The 15,548-nt window shown below is 35.7% G+C and overlaps 1 protein-coding gene across 1 annotated transcript in view; it reads right to left on the bottom strand.

The window, feature by feature from the left end:
• Positions 1-3,816: 3,816 nt before the first annotated feature.
• Positions 3,817-15,548, bottom strand: part of htra1a (HtrA serine peptidase 1a) — a 29,760-nt gene continuing 18,028 nt past the window's right edge. Inside the window, exons 4-9 of the mRNA XM_073826750.1 lie at positions 10,750-10,944; positions 10,552-10,584; positions 8,346-8,460; positions 8,168-8,225; positions 7,467-7,562; positions 3,817-6,278 (exon numbers count right to left, since the gene is read on the bottom strand). Coding sequence (XP_073682851.1) covers positions 6,110-6,278; positions 7,467-7,562; positions 8,168-8,225; positions 8,346-8,460; positions 10,552-10,584; positions 10,750-10,944 — 666 coding nt within the window. The 3' untranslated portion in view covers positions 3,817-6,109. The remainder of the gene's footprint in view (positions 6,279-7,466; positions 7,563-8,167; positions 8,226-8,345; positions 8,461-10,551; positions 10,585-10,749; positions 10,945-15,548) is intronic.

The following is a 15,548-nucleotide window of genomic DNA, read 5'->3' as shown; positions in this document are numbered from 1 at the left end:
AACAGCTTAAGCCTTAAAGGAAGACTATACAGTCAAAACGATATATATTGGTCGGTTTGGGGGTATTTTGCTTTCAAAAATGTTTTATTTCTGTGGAAAGAAAACATTAAAAATACACATTTATCACACTTTTGTCTACAGCTATGCGTCTATTTCAATTACAGTACAAATCCGTATATCTTTAAAGGCTGTTTTCTTAAAATAAGCTTCCAGTTTCTATATTTGAAAGATTTTTTTTTTTACAGAGGAGTTTGCTCATATATCATTCACCTGATTTACATAGTTTTATGGAAAAGCAAGAATGAAATAGAATTTTGAACTTGGCTTTATCCAATTGCATAATTAAACATAAAATTTCAGACATTTGTCAAATGAAACACTTTTCGTAATTTACTGTGATTACCATAGTGAAATCTGTTAGTTAGTCTAATTACAGTGGTAGCCAAAATTATTAGAGCACTAGTATTTTCACCAGATAAAAATGGTTTTAAGTGAGTTATTTCTATCTTTTGCTGTAGTGTGTCAGTAAGAAATATCAGTTTACATTTCCAAACATTAATTTTGACATTACTTGTAATAATCAAATGAGATTTTTGTTTGCACAAGGAGTCTGACAGCAGCCAGTCCTCCACACAGAGATCTGATCAGATCTGTCTGGAATGACATGAATAAACAGAACAAACTGAGTCAGAATAAAGAAGAACTGTGGCAAAGCTACACTGTTAAAAGTTTTAGGCACTTGTTTAAAAATGCTGTCAAAAATAATGTCATAAATATATTTTCTTTATCAGTTAACTTCTATTAACTAAATTAAATCAGCATTTGGTGTGATTATCCTTTGGGTTTAAAGCAGTTTTTGCCCTAGGTGCACTTGTGCATAGTAGCTTTGCAGGTAGGTTTCTTGAAGCATCTTGGAGACATTGCCACAGTTCTTCTGGATTTAGTCTGTCTCAGTTTGTTCTGTTTCTTCATGTCATTCCAGACAGACTGGATGATGATGAGAGCGGATTTCTGTGTGGAGCATTGGCTGTTGTTGACTCCTTGTGCAAACTAAAATCTCACTGGATTATTACAATTAATGGCAAAATGAATGTTTGGAAATGTAAACTGATATTTCCCACTGACACACTACAGCAAAATATAGAAATAACTTACCTAAACCAATTTTTAGCTGGTAAAAATACTAGTGTTCTAATAGTTTTGGCCACCACTGTAGAGTCATGATGCATTACAAAGTTTTCTTTTTTCAAATGAAGCACACTGAAGTGATGTTGTTCCAACGTCCAACTGTATGACTTTCTTTCTTTCTATGGAATACAAAAGGAGATGTTAGGCAGAATGCTAGGTTCTGACACCCCCAGGCAACATTCACTTTCTTTGCAACTTTTTTTTTTCATGCATTGAATAGTGTCATTTTGTGAAAGGCTGTCATTCCACCTAACATCTCCTTTTGTGTTCCATTGAAGAAAGAAAGACATATGGGTTTGAAACAACATGAGTATAAATAAATAATGAAAAATAAATAATTTTCATTTACGGATGAACTCTAGTAAACCCAAACTTTGTTATGCTAATGTTTACTAGAGCAAAATCTGTCTATCAGCGCTCTTGTTCATTCTTCAGACTGTTTACAGTAAAGATACTGTAATTAGTAGGCTACAGTCTAAACAGATGCATGAACGATGAAGGCACCAATGCACTTTCAGCTACTGGCATCATCACTGAGATAATAGATGATCTCATAGTTTCGTCCTTAGATGGGGTCATAGGTCACCTCATGAGTGACAGCAATCCATGGTACCAACTGTTTAAGATGCAACTCGCACTTGGTCCATTACATAACACTGTCCACTGACCGTATACGCTCTAATAGTGTTAAAGGAGTAGTTCACTTTCAGAACAAAAATGTACAGATAATGTACTCACCCCCTTGTCATCCAAGATGTCTTTCTTTCTTCAGTCGTAAAGAAATTATGTTTTTTGAGAAAAACATTTCAGGATTTCTCTCCATATAATGGACTTCTATGCTGCCCTCCAAAGGCAAAGTGCAGTAACTACGCCAACACTGAAACAGAAAAATGCCTTTAAAGTTTTTACAACAGCTAGTCAAACATGTTGACACTCTCATTTCTCTGAACGTTTCTCTGAAACGGGACAAAATTGAACTAGGAGACTTTGCCACAAGACAAAACAGTTGTCACAAAGTCCATTTTAAGCCTTAACTCAATTTTGACCAAATGTGTAGTTACTGCGCTTTGCCTTTGGATGACAAGGGGGTGAGTACATTATATGTAAATTTTTGTTCTGAAGGTGAACTACTCCTTTAATAGCCATCACTATTACAATATTAAACAAATAATATATAGTATAATAGTGTAATTTATTGTTCCTTGTTTGTTTTTTCTTTATTTTATTATTTTTGTTTCTTATTATTATCATTGTTGAAAACTGTTGTAATATTCAATGGAAACTGATACCTTTTTAGCGTTCTTTGATAAATAGAAAATTTAAAAGAACAGCGTTTATTTGAAATATAAATATTTTGTAGCATTAAACAAGTCTTTACTGTCACATTTGAGCAATTAAATGAATCCTTGCTGAATAAAAATTATATACATATATATTTTTTCTTATTTCACTAACCCTCACTGACTTTAAACTCAGTGCTAATGTACATTTTTACATTTCTTTTTAATCCCTCATATTCTTCAATGCCGAAATAATGCCGCGTTCCAGACAACCCGTAATCTGTGTTTTTCCAACCTTCTACCAGTGAAAGTGCACTGGAACGGCAGTCAATCAAACCCGTGATATCCCACTCGTGAACTGGTAATAGATCGATGTACTCCCAGTTCCGAGTTCTGACGTAACATAGCCCGCGAAACAACAATGTCAGCCCTAATGGGTGCGGTGTTTATGCAAGTAGTACACGGTGGAAAAATAGAGCTTAGGACAATATAACGTTGCAATCAAATAATAATATAATAATAATTCATAAATGTGCCCAGGCAGTTTGTCATGTCATTGCCTGGAACGCTACGAAGTCGTGAGTCGTGGTTTGAAGTGGTGATTTACCAGTTAAAAAACCTGCCTGGAACGCAGCATAAGCCTATGGGTGAGACTTCCAGTTCATTTGCCGAAATAACGAGAAGAATAACACCGTGTAGTAAAATATACACCAGTGGTTTCATAATTAAGACAATACATTAAAATAATTTGGTAAGACCCACTAATTTGCAATATCAAGTAGCAAAATGAGTTGTTTTTACAGTTTGTTTTAACAGCCTTTGTTAAAATTCTCAACTGTGAAGCAATACATACATAACAGGCTATAACTGTGAAAGACGTTATGCTCAAATACTGTTCACTTAACATTGCCTCATTGAAACAGTGTACATCTCCTTTGGTCTGACATCACTGTGATATCATTATGACATCCCTGAGTGGATTCTGTGGCAGGCACTGAGAGAAGACGCTGGAACTCTGAATGAGCTTGTGTTGTTGTCTGCTCTCGTCCTTCACTGTATTATAGCGCCCCCTACTGGCTTGAAATACCAAGTATGGGAGTAGCTGATGTAAGTATTTGTTTGTCTCTTATTTGTTGGCGTTTGTTCCTTTTACTTTAGGTTAATCTTTTACCTTTTACCTTATTTTCTTATATTAGCCATTTTCTCTTTGTATTTTGTCTTCTTTTTTAATATGTAGCCTGCTTGTTTATGTCTGTTGTTTATGTAACGACTCATGTGAATGTTGTTACACCCTATCACCGCTAGATAGTGTCAGAGTTTACTGAATACAGACAATCCAGTCAAAAGCTCTCTCTGGTTCATTTTATTCATTACTGGAAAAAAACAAACAAGTTTAACCAAGGTGGTTCTCACCTCTTTTCGATGTCATGGGAATTTTCCAATCACTGTATATGTTATATATTGTATATACAAAATCAGTGATTTCTACATCAGTTTTTATAACACTTGCCTAAACAATTTAGAATGTTTCTGGAGCGTTAACTTGCTACATGAGTGTTATAAAACAAACTGAAACGTAATCAGAACTTTAAATTATTTGCTCATGCTGTACAGCAGTGAACATTCTGGCAGTACTGGCAAAGGTTCTGGACTTTTTCACAATAGGCCTGATTCCTGACTCTTTTTTTTTTTCTTTTTGGCATCTGCTAGTGCCAGCTGGAGGTTGTGTGCCATGTATGACACACTGAAAGTTCGTGATTTTAGCTGATTTTGTCAGGTTTTATATTTTATTTTACTTTGTTTGAACAGTCTGGGTTGGGTTGAGCAGCTGGAACTGATAAACAATAAAAAAATAATTGTATCCAATAAAATGATTTAATGTATTCTCTCTGTGAACAAAGATGTGAAAATACATACGCAGTACGATCCAAAAGTTTGAAGTCGGTAAGAATTCTCTCTCTCTTTTGAAATGCTGCATTTATTTAAAAAAAAAAAGAAGAAGAAGAAATGCTGTATAATATATTTTAAATATATTTTAATATTTTTTTCAAAACGTAATTTATTTCTGTTTTGGCGAAGCTGAATTATCAGTAGCCATTACTTTATTATTGTCACATTATCCTTTAGAAATCATTGCAATATAAGTAAGCCAATGGGTGAGACTTCCGGTTCATTAGTCATTATAGGGGAATAACAATGAATAACAACGTGCAGTAAACGGTAAAACAGTTTGCACTACAAACCAGTGTGTTCATAATTAAGATAATACATTAAAAAACATGGTAGGACACACCAATTTGCAATATTAAGTAGCAAAACAAGCTGTTTTGCACAATAGCTGGATGTGGATGAGACTGGAAGCCAGACCCATTATATAAAATGGTGTAAATTAAAACAAGAGTTGTCACTTTTCCACTTCTACTGAAGGTAAAAGAAGTTCAGTTTAAAATTATTAATGATGTTTATTCCAGTAACGAGTTCCTTAAACATAGATTTAATATGGATTGTAATGAGTGCACCTTTTGTGAAGCAGATAGAGTCACTGAAACATTTGTTTTATTTATGCAAATTCTCTAAAAACTCCGGGATGACCGCTATGCTTGATTAAGTTTGAAATATGTAATATTTGACTTTGATTTTTAAACTGTAAAATGTTTGTCCATTTGTCAGAATTGTGTTGTTCGAATTTTGGTTAATAATATTGTGATTTTGGCCAATTACTTTATTCATAAATGCAGATTATTAAATAACACTTTGTTACTTTTTTTCAGAAAGATATAATGATCTTCTTTAAATCTTTGAAACTTATGTGTCACCAAAAAGCCCTCAAACTATGTAATCTTTTGAAGGTAGGCTATATTGTTTATTTTTGTTATACTGCTATTTTGACTTCTTGGAATGTTATTAAGATTTTTTTTATTGTTGTTTACTTGGTTAAAAAGAAATCGTAATACGCTGATCTGATGCTCAAGAAATATTTCTTTTGAAAAGAGTTGTGCTGGTTAATATTTTTGTGGAAACTGTTATACAATTCCCCCTCCCAGATTCTTTGATGAATAGAAAGTTCAACAGAATCTAATATTGTGATGTAGAGGTCAAAAGTACCAATAGTAACTGCCACAATGTTTTGGTATAATATTTTTCAGTTTCTGGTGGAATTGTAGTCTTCACCAATGTATAAACTTTTATTAAAAAACATTTGAAACATGTTTCCTCTAAAAGCACAATATCAAAAGGTTTTTAATCTCTTAACAAAAAAAAAAAAAAATGCAATTTATTTTACAAAAATGGTTAGAAATTCTAATCAAGTTCTGAAAAACTCCTCAAGTTGCTGTGCACTAAATCATTGGGTAATGAAAGAGTGAATCTTTATTCCGGAAAATCTAATCACGTTCAATGGCTTATGTTGAACAGTAAACAGTAGTAGCATCCTCTAAATCATTCATTATGATTAAAATAGAAACATTAATAAATGTGAATCTACATCACTGTGCTCTGTACAATTCTCAGGCTGAGCTTTTACTCTGCCCATCATTTCAAGAACATGGACAATTGGCCAGATGTCCCTCGTAGGAGGTGGCGCAGAGGACACACCCGACAAGTTCATTGGTGGGGTCGATGAACACCAACTCTGTTCAGGGTCAAGGGTCAATCTCCATGGGAATAATAGTGAGGATGACATCCTCGTTGCCACGTCGAACCACCACACGTAAACTGGTGTCCTTTTTGATGGCTGCACTCACATCCGTCGCTGTGGAGATCCGCTGACCGTTGATAGAAATGATGACGTCGTGTTCTTTGAGTCCACCTCTGCAGAGGAGAAAAAATCAGTTGAGTAGGAGGACTAAAGAGGAATGAAATAATTCATTTTGATTAAGCCATAATCTTCAGAGCTTACATCCCAGAAACTGAAACCTCTCCAGTACAAATCAAATATTGCCGGATTTCCCAGAATTACTTCTAATAGCTTCCAAAATCAACTTTTAAGGCTGTGCGTAATATATTTTTACAGTTGTTCTAGAACTGTATGCCTCATCAAAACATCAACATTAAAAGCGTAATGACTCTATAATTCAGACCTTATCACTTTAAATGCTTTTTAAATCATATTTCAGAAATATACACCTACATTAGGTCAAACAAAACACATTCACATGCCCTGAGTAACCACCTACAGTAAGTTATATACTAGACTTCACAAGTGCTTCCTGTTTGTTGGACTGCAAGTGTGGCATTTGGTGATCATCTGTTATTCAATTGTGAATCATAAGCGTAGTGGTGTCATGCTGAGAGGAAAGAAGCAGCCGTTTGTCTGTCTGGGTGCCATCTGAGCTTGTTCTTAACATGTTTAAGCTTTTAGGAAATCTAAAAATGTCCTGGATCAGGATGTGGTGTGCAGTAAATTGGACTGTTGTTGTGGAATAATATCAAAACAACATTTCATGCACAAAGAATTTCATCATCTAAACCTGCGAAATCTAAATTTGCCTTTGAGTATGTGTTTGTGTTTGTTTTTACCAAGCATATAATAAAGACAAGACACTGTAAAAACATTAAAGGATATGATGTGGCAGTGACAAGACCTGAGTCATAGGATTTTTGTGACTAATGAGAAACCATTCCAAACCTTTTTGACTCATAGGTTGTTGCATTTTTAGAACTATCCCTTTAATTTAAATGCATCTTCAGCACTCTACATGCCTCTTGCTTTTACACACATAATAGAGGAAGAGGTTTTTGTGCGAGTCAATTAACACGATATGCTGAAATAATGAACATCAGCAAGTTTTGTGTGTATGTGTGTGAGTGTGTTTTGATAGGTGGGGGTCAAACCTAAATGTAAAACATGTGGAGGCAGATGCAGCCAAAGACAATATCCTTCCAAGCATGACGGTAGAGAGCATGTGGCCAGTAAAAACAGCATGAATTCTGGCAAAAGAGTTGACCTGCACTCTTGACCTGCTTGGCATTATGGGACTTTGAGTTTTAGTGACTCACGCTGCAGCTGGGGTTTTAGAGATGACCTCAATCACATAGGCTCCTGACGTGATGTCAGGGAAGTCGCGCAGTCGACCTTTCAGCTCTTTGGACAGTCTGTGAACAGGAATGAATATAATTAGAACTAAAGGAGTCAAATATTTTCCATCCAAAAAAGGCCTTAAATTATAATATGGTACTATAAATCTCACAGAGTGTAAAAACAGAGATCTCACAGAATTACATAATCATGTAAGAGTTAGTTCATCCAAAAATGAAATGCAGTCATTAATTACTCACCCTCATGTCGTTCCAAAGCCATAAGACCTTTGTTCAACTTCACACAAATGAAGATATTTTTTTGATGAAATCTGAGAGCTTTCTGACCCTGCTTAGACAGCAATGTTACTACCACACTCAAAGGCCAGAAAGGTAGTAAGAACACCAGCTTCATAACATTAAGGTTGAACCATCTGACTATTTTAACAATATCCTTACTACCTTTCTGGGCCTTTTCAATGTTTTAGTTGCGTTGTTGTCCATGCAGGGCCAGAAAGCTCTTGGATTTAATCCAAAATATCTTCATTTGTGTCCTGAAGATGAAGGTCTCACTTGTTTAGAACGACATGATGGTGAGTAATTAATGACAAAATTTTGGGGTGAACTATTCCTTAAAAGCAGGTATTTTGTAATTTGATGCATGGATGTGCTTATGTACTCACGAAGGAGTAAGGGTCATCATACGAACACCGATGTATCTTTTCTTTGTCACTCCTCGACCTGTGAAACAGCCAGAAGAACATAATCAAAGTTAGTTCACTGCAACACAGCAAATAATTAGGTAACACAGTCTATTTCATATATCAGTTGTAGATATGAATGTACTGTACTGTGTCGTACCTCTGGCCAATCTGTCATACGATTCAGCGAGAAACTGGCGAATCTTGTCTGATGGAATAGCGAAGGAGATTCCGGCCGTCACCTTCAATGTGTTGATCCCAATCACTTCACCATCCTATAGAAAAAAAGAACAATCAGGAATGCACACTGTCATCCTGCAGTTCACTACAGCTGTTCATATACTTAAAGTTGTCAGTTGCATTGCTGTCTATGCAGGGTCAGAAAGCTTTTGAATTTCATAAAAAATAGCTTAATTTGTGTTCTGAGGATGAACAAAGGTCTTACGGGTTTGGAACGACATGAAGGTGAGTAATTAATGACAGAATTTTAAAGGGGTCATATGATGCGGTTTCTTGTTTTCCTTGTCTTTGGAGTGTTACAAGCTGTTTGTGCAAATATAAGATCTGTAAAGTTGCAAAGCTTAAAGTCTCAAACCCAAAGAGATATTTATTATAAAAGTTAAGACAGCCACACCTTCCTATAACGGCATTGTTTAAACACGCCCCCACATGTCTACGTCACTGTATGGTTAGATTTGCATAACACTGCCCAAATGTATAAGCAAAGAAAGAAGGCATAACTTTTTATACCGGCTGTAGTATTGATGCAGCCGCCGCCATGTTGTGGAGACGCTGTGTGTTTCATTGCGAAAGCGAAAGTACTTTGTTTAGCCTTTCAAATGAGGAAATAACTAGAAATCAGTGGTTAAGTTATATTTAAAACAATTCCGGAACAGTACAACCCAAATATTTGAGTGGTTGATGCGCATTTTACAGAGGACTGTTTCCTGAACCTGGGAGAGTAGCCTACAATGCAGCTGTGCACAAAGGGTTAAGGCTATAAAGTGGGGCAATTTCAACATTGCAAGGACAGTCTGGCACTTCACTGCCTGTAAGTACATTTTCATATTTAAAGAATTTGCTACTGACTATTTAAATGCGAGTTTTAAGCAGTGTAGAGTAGAACTTGTTTGTAGTTTGTACGATCAAATGCAGATGCGGTGTTGTTTACGCAGCACGGCGCAATGCATATAAAGACAGTATGTGTCATTATAATCAGTGGTTATGTCCTCACTGGATGCAACAAATGGCTTGTTTATAATAGGTTTTATTGCTTTTGTCTCATCGTGCCAGGAAATGGCATCACAACATTGTAATGGATGTAACATTTCCATCACATGCTTGAGGTATTTGGCCAATCATAACGCACCGGATTGCTGGCCAATCAGAGAACATCTCGCTTTTCAGAACGATGAGCTTTGTAAAAATCTAAGCGTTTCAGAAAGGCAGGAGGGAGAGGAGCAACAATAATGTACACTATGTGGAAAATAATGTGTTTTTCGAACCTCAAACTGTATAAACACACTGCATTACACCAAATACACACAAAAAATGTTCTTTTTAGCCATATTGTATGACCCCTTTAATTTTTGGGTGAACTATATTATTTAATATGACTGAATAAACTTAACAATATTGGTACAATAATTAATGACATCTATAATTATAAATTTATTATATATGTTTGACCATTGCCCCTAGTAAACCAATCAAGAAAACATCAAGATCTTTTATTGGCCTAACATTACTTTCTATATTATATTCGTATTTAATGAATGTATATTCTTACATAATTTAGCCTACTAAAATAAAACATTTTAAAATTTGTAAAGCTAAAACAGAAATAGAATAGAAATTAAAGCTAAATAGAAATCAAAATAGCTAAATCAAAAAGTACAAAATTAGACAAACTTAAAATAATGAAAACAGAAAACAATTAAAAATATTAATAAATACTATAATAGTACATAAATAATACTAAAATAACAGACTCAAAATTAATATTTTATGCCATCTATTTATTCATTTGCTACATAGCCACATAATACTGTAAGTGGTGTAATATATGGTCAAAAGGTTACATCACAAAATAAACACTCCAAATTGTGTTTATTAAGACCTTTCCATATTCACTCTTTACTATAAACCCATAACGTGGGACAAAGATGCCTTTTTACACATTTGACTGATGGCTTGAATTCCACCATGTTAAATTACAGTCTCACTGGGGTAACATTACTGTAAAACCAGACACATGCATTCTGGAAAAATAGGCCCTGGTGATTACCACACAGTCATGCTCTGTGCAAATATAAGTAGCGTATATGAATGTTCATATGAGATTTTTTCAATGAGAAAATACTCACCAGATTGACTAATGGTCCTCCTGAGTTGCCATACTGTAAAAGAGACATTTCAAGTGTTAAGACACGCTTGCTTGTGTTTTATTGCTTGATGCGCTTGGATGTGTGAGCCCCATGGTATAACCAAAATAACAAATAATAAAATATGTAATATAAATATAAAGGAATGAATACAATTTGCAGTTGAAATAATTTGCTTACATTAATGATGGCGTCGGTTTGAATATAATCCATATCTGAGTTTCGTAGACCCAACTCTTTCCCGCCTCTCTGCGTAGTGCTTACTATCCCGGTAGTAACCGTATTCTGGAGGGAAAATGGGCTGCCGATAGCAACCACAAATTCTCCTGGTCTGAGGTCAGCCGATCGGCCAAGGAGAAGCACAGGAAGCTTACTCTGTTGGGCAGAAAAAAATGTCTATTGTTACATAGAGAATGCAGCCTTTATTTTAGTATCTGCTCATAAGACAGAAATATCCCAACCCTTCACAATCCTAAAGCTTGCAAAAGTTTAATTGAAATCCAATAGTGGCCACCCAGCACAGCTGTTTTTGACATTCTAGCAACTTTATGACATTGCAAAGTCAGTCATGTGATAAATGCTCGTATACAGGCGTTCCATAATTCTAGCCTTTAATTTCCTCAACCGCCCAGAACTGCCATACAAACAGTTCTATTCTAACACCTCTGTGAATCCGCTATCAAGTGTCTTCCAAATAGGAGTTTGGATATTCAATTCATATCTTTGAAACCTTATCGCCATGCAACCTTTATGACATCACGGAAAACTAGCCACTTAGGACAGGACGGGACAAATCGGAATGCTGTTTTGCCCTTCCTGTAGGGAATCATTTATGGAATCTCCCCTCTCAACTCAGAGGCTTGATTAGAACGATCACTGTGACAACAGAATATGCTTGTTTAGCTACTGCACTGGTGTCTATTTTGTTTACTGACTGTAAAAATAGAGTCGGAGAGTGGAGAGCAGACACGCTGAGCTTGATAAACACACCAGACACACTTACGTTCTCATTTTGCGCGCATGTACAGGCTCTGTATTTTAGGGATAGTTCAGATGACACCAGTGTGAGCTGTATTCCACAAGTAAGCACCAGCTAAAGGTTAACAAGGGATAATATTCAATGAAAAACTTGATATTTTTAATATGACACGATTTACAATGATGTGCAATGTCTGAGCTCTCAAAGACCTGATTTGAAGATTATACAAAGATGTTCCACAATACTACCACCGTCTTACCTTAAAAAACAACTTCAGAAAGAAACAAAATGGCTGCCTTGTTGCTGTACAGTTTCAACTCGAGCTGTACCTGCTCAATGGAGTGGAAGAAAACTCCAGAGCTGTAAAATGATCCTAAGCTTTTATCACGAGGTGAACTCTTAGCGAACTTGACCTGTGCTTACAACGTTTTAAAATAGAAGAGGATAAGGATGATGACTGTTAAACTAGACAAAAAAATGTATCACTCTCTTCCCTTATATCCTAAGGTCCAACATGTGCAGAGAAACTAAATTAAAAGTTATATCAATGTGATTTTGTGTTCTTTAAATGTGAACTTCCTTTTCAAGCAAGCTTAAGTATAAAAAACTGTGATTGACATCTCTTAAATGTAGTTTATAAATATTTACAGCACTTTTACAGTTATAATTGACTATCAAAAAGCATGAACTAAACCCTCAATCAATTTAATTTCAGTTCTGCGGAATTCACCCTAATCAAGAATCCCACAGACGCAATATATATCCTGCAATTATGTATACGTTCCACAATCAAAGAACTCTAATAGAGAGATCATTGTGGTCCTGGTGGGAACATCAGAGCTCTATTGGGTTACCATTGCAAAAAGATGAGATCATGCATCAGAACTCACACCACTTATTAGCCACAATGAAGCTAAGTCAGCCATTTTGTGCCAACGTGGCATGTTAGTCAACCATTTTGTTTCTGTGAAATTATACTTTCCATTTAAAATCTACATGGAAAAACCACCCGAAAAGCTTCCCTCTCTATTTCTTGCTCTTTCTCCTCACCACAAAGATGAGTCAGTGTTCATGTCCGAACTCAAAATATAGGCTATTATCAGTATATTAGAGTAGTGATTATACACTGGCAGTATATTAAAAATGGCTCAGAAGAGCTAAAAGCTTTGTAATGTATTATAAATATATAAATGAAGTTGTAGCCGCAAACAATTAAAAAAAGTACAAAACAAACAAATATTAAAAATTCAGATGCTGTTTCTACATGAATATAAGACAAGCTACTCAGAGACACAACAGTTATGTTGGTCATTTGAGCAGGTTGTGAGGTTACCATAACAGGCCATGAACTCTAATAAAGCTCTACTATGTGAGACTACAGGTCAGCAGTTCCTTATAAACATTTACCAGCAGAGACACCTGCATCCATCTGGCCTATAAAAACATGACAGCTACCCAGGTGTCTTTGTTATTGATACTGCAGTCTGAGAATACCAGTCAATACGGGATGTAAAAACAGTCTCACTCTCACCCAATGCCAATGAAACACTAGAAGAACTTTGAGAAAGAAGACTTTGTCATTCCCATAAGAGGTTCAAGATAAGGCTAGGATAGGGATTTCCATTGAAGACGTGTCACGAGGAAGGCAAAGAAAACAGCGAAACAAGATTTTATCTACTTCTTAATATATACACATACCAACTAGACTCATGTCAGACTGAACAACACAAAAACAATGAAAACAAATACCACTTGATTTTCTGTAGTGTAAGGACACCTCTCAAACCTTTACGTTATGATGTGGAGAAAGCAATAAAATTGGTTATGATGTATTTTATTTCTTTAGGTGGTTTTAATTTCCTTTCGGGTCAATTTTAATCAAACAGCAGTTTGTAAAGCTGAAACAGACATTTCCCCTGCCCACAACCAGTAGTTAACAAGCACTTATGCAGGTGCAAAACGAGTAACACAGACTCTCAAAGGTTTAGATTATTATTATAAGCTTGTTGTGGGGCTACACAGAGTTTCCACAGGTTGACATTCCCATGCGCTACTAAAAATGTATGTCTGCTTTTAAACACCAGTTTGCAGTTAGTCACAATTTGAACAAAAGCAGAAACAGCAGAATTCAAAAGACATCATTAACTACTTGCACTAAAAGTGACTAGGAACTGGAGTTGAGCTCACCGTCCCGCTCTGTCATCTTTGTGCCCGTCAGTAGGCACCTCGTCCCACATTGTGCCTCTAATTACTTCGCTGTGAGTGACTTAAAAAAGATAAGCGCCAGTTTAATTGCAAGCACTAAATTCTCCACTTGGTGGGTTTGTGTTGGATGTGGCTGTAAGTTATTTTCAGTGAGCGAGCTATTGAAGGTTCTTCCCAAAGGAAACCTCAGAGGTTTCTCCTTTAAAAGCTCAGCAGACTTAATAGAGTTCTCAATTATGTTGCATTTAAGTATAGCCTAATCTGCGTCTTTGGGATTTCTCTAAAAATTCCCTATGTGTAATAAAAAAAGACACAGATAAGACAATTTCTGACAAACAGTAAGGCCGCGTTCACACTTGGCGTCTTTTTTGACAAGAAAAAGTTGACTAGGGCGTTTTTTTAGTAAAAAAAAAAGCTGGCAGCGTTCTGTTACAAAAAGCAGCCGAGTGCGTCTTTAGTTGCTATAACAACAGCTGCAACAGTAGCGTAGTGCTGTGTGGTGAAGGAATGTCGAGAAAGAGCCTCTTTGTGATGTATATTATGATAGAGTTGTTTACTGATAATATCATACAACTCCTTGTGCTCCGAAACTAGTACGATAAGTTTATTTACCGGCAACTTCTCCAGTTTTTTTTTTCTTGTTGTTTTTGTTGTTATGGAAACGATAGGTCCCGCTACTCGCTTGTCATTGGTCAGCTGTCAAAAAAGCGCTTGACGTAGGGCGTTTTCTTCAAAAAAGTTAAACTTTTTTCAACTTAAAAAGACGCTCTGAGCTGCAAAAAAAGACGCCGGCGGTGGCGTTTAAAAAAAGCGCTAGGGCTTTTTTGAAAAGACGGTTTACTCCATAGGATTAGAATGTAAAACAGACGCTGGCAGTTTGAAAAAAGACGCCAAGTGTGAACGCGGCCTAAGAGTGTAGAGCTATGAAATAAATGCAGAGAGCTTAATTTACTTGCATGCTAAAACTATATACTAAATTAAAAATATAATATTTAGACAAAATAAGAAAAATGCACACATCTCCATTCTATTCAAAAGTTTTCACCCCGGCTCTTAATGCATCATTGTTCCTTCTGGAGCATCAATGAGTTTTTGAACCTTCTGTAAAAGTTGCATTTAAGTTGCTCAGTTGCCCTCAGTGTAAAAAGATGGATCTCAAAATCATACAGTCATTGTTGGAAAGGGTTCAAATACCAAAGAATTTGTGGAACCTGAATGATTTTTCGGAAGAACAGCAGGCAGTTTAACTGTTCAGGACCAACAAGGGACTCATGAACAACTATCACTAAACAAACAAAAAAAATAAATAAATAAATAAAAGCTGTGGATCACTCAGGTAAGAACACAGTATTAAAAATCAAGAGGATGTAAACTTTTGAACAGGGTAAGTTTTATAAATTCAACTATTATTTTCTCTTGTGGACTATATGTAAACATATTTTATGTCAAATATCTTATGCAGGTCAGTACTAAATAAACAATAACATGCATTTTGTATGATCCCTCTTATTTTGGTAAAATAATTACCATTTTACAGATTCTGAAAACGGGGTGCAAACTTTTGACCACAACTGTATACGAGACATATGTGCTTAGCAGGGCCTTTTTTTTGAAAATAAAGCTGGGATTTTGGAAACTTCTTGGCTCCATTTGCATTTTGAAAGAAACAACTGAGATATTAAAGAGACCTTAATTGTGATTTTCCTTCCTTTCAATGTATTCTTGGTGTATTCAATTACAGAACAGCTGGAAATATCAGCCTAGAATCAGGAATGATACTGTATACTTCAAACTT

Source organism: Garra rufa, chromosome 21 (assembly GCF_049309525.1).
Source record: "Garra rufa chromosome 21, GarRuf1.0, whole genome shotgun sequence".
Lineage (NCBI taxonomy): Eukaryota > Metazoa > Chordata > Actinopteri > Cypriniformes > Cyprinidae > Garra > Garra rufa.
The sequence above is the reverse complement of the archived record's forward strand: the minus strand, read 5'-3'. Positions and strand labels throughout refer to the sequence as shown.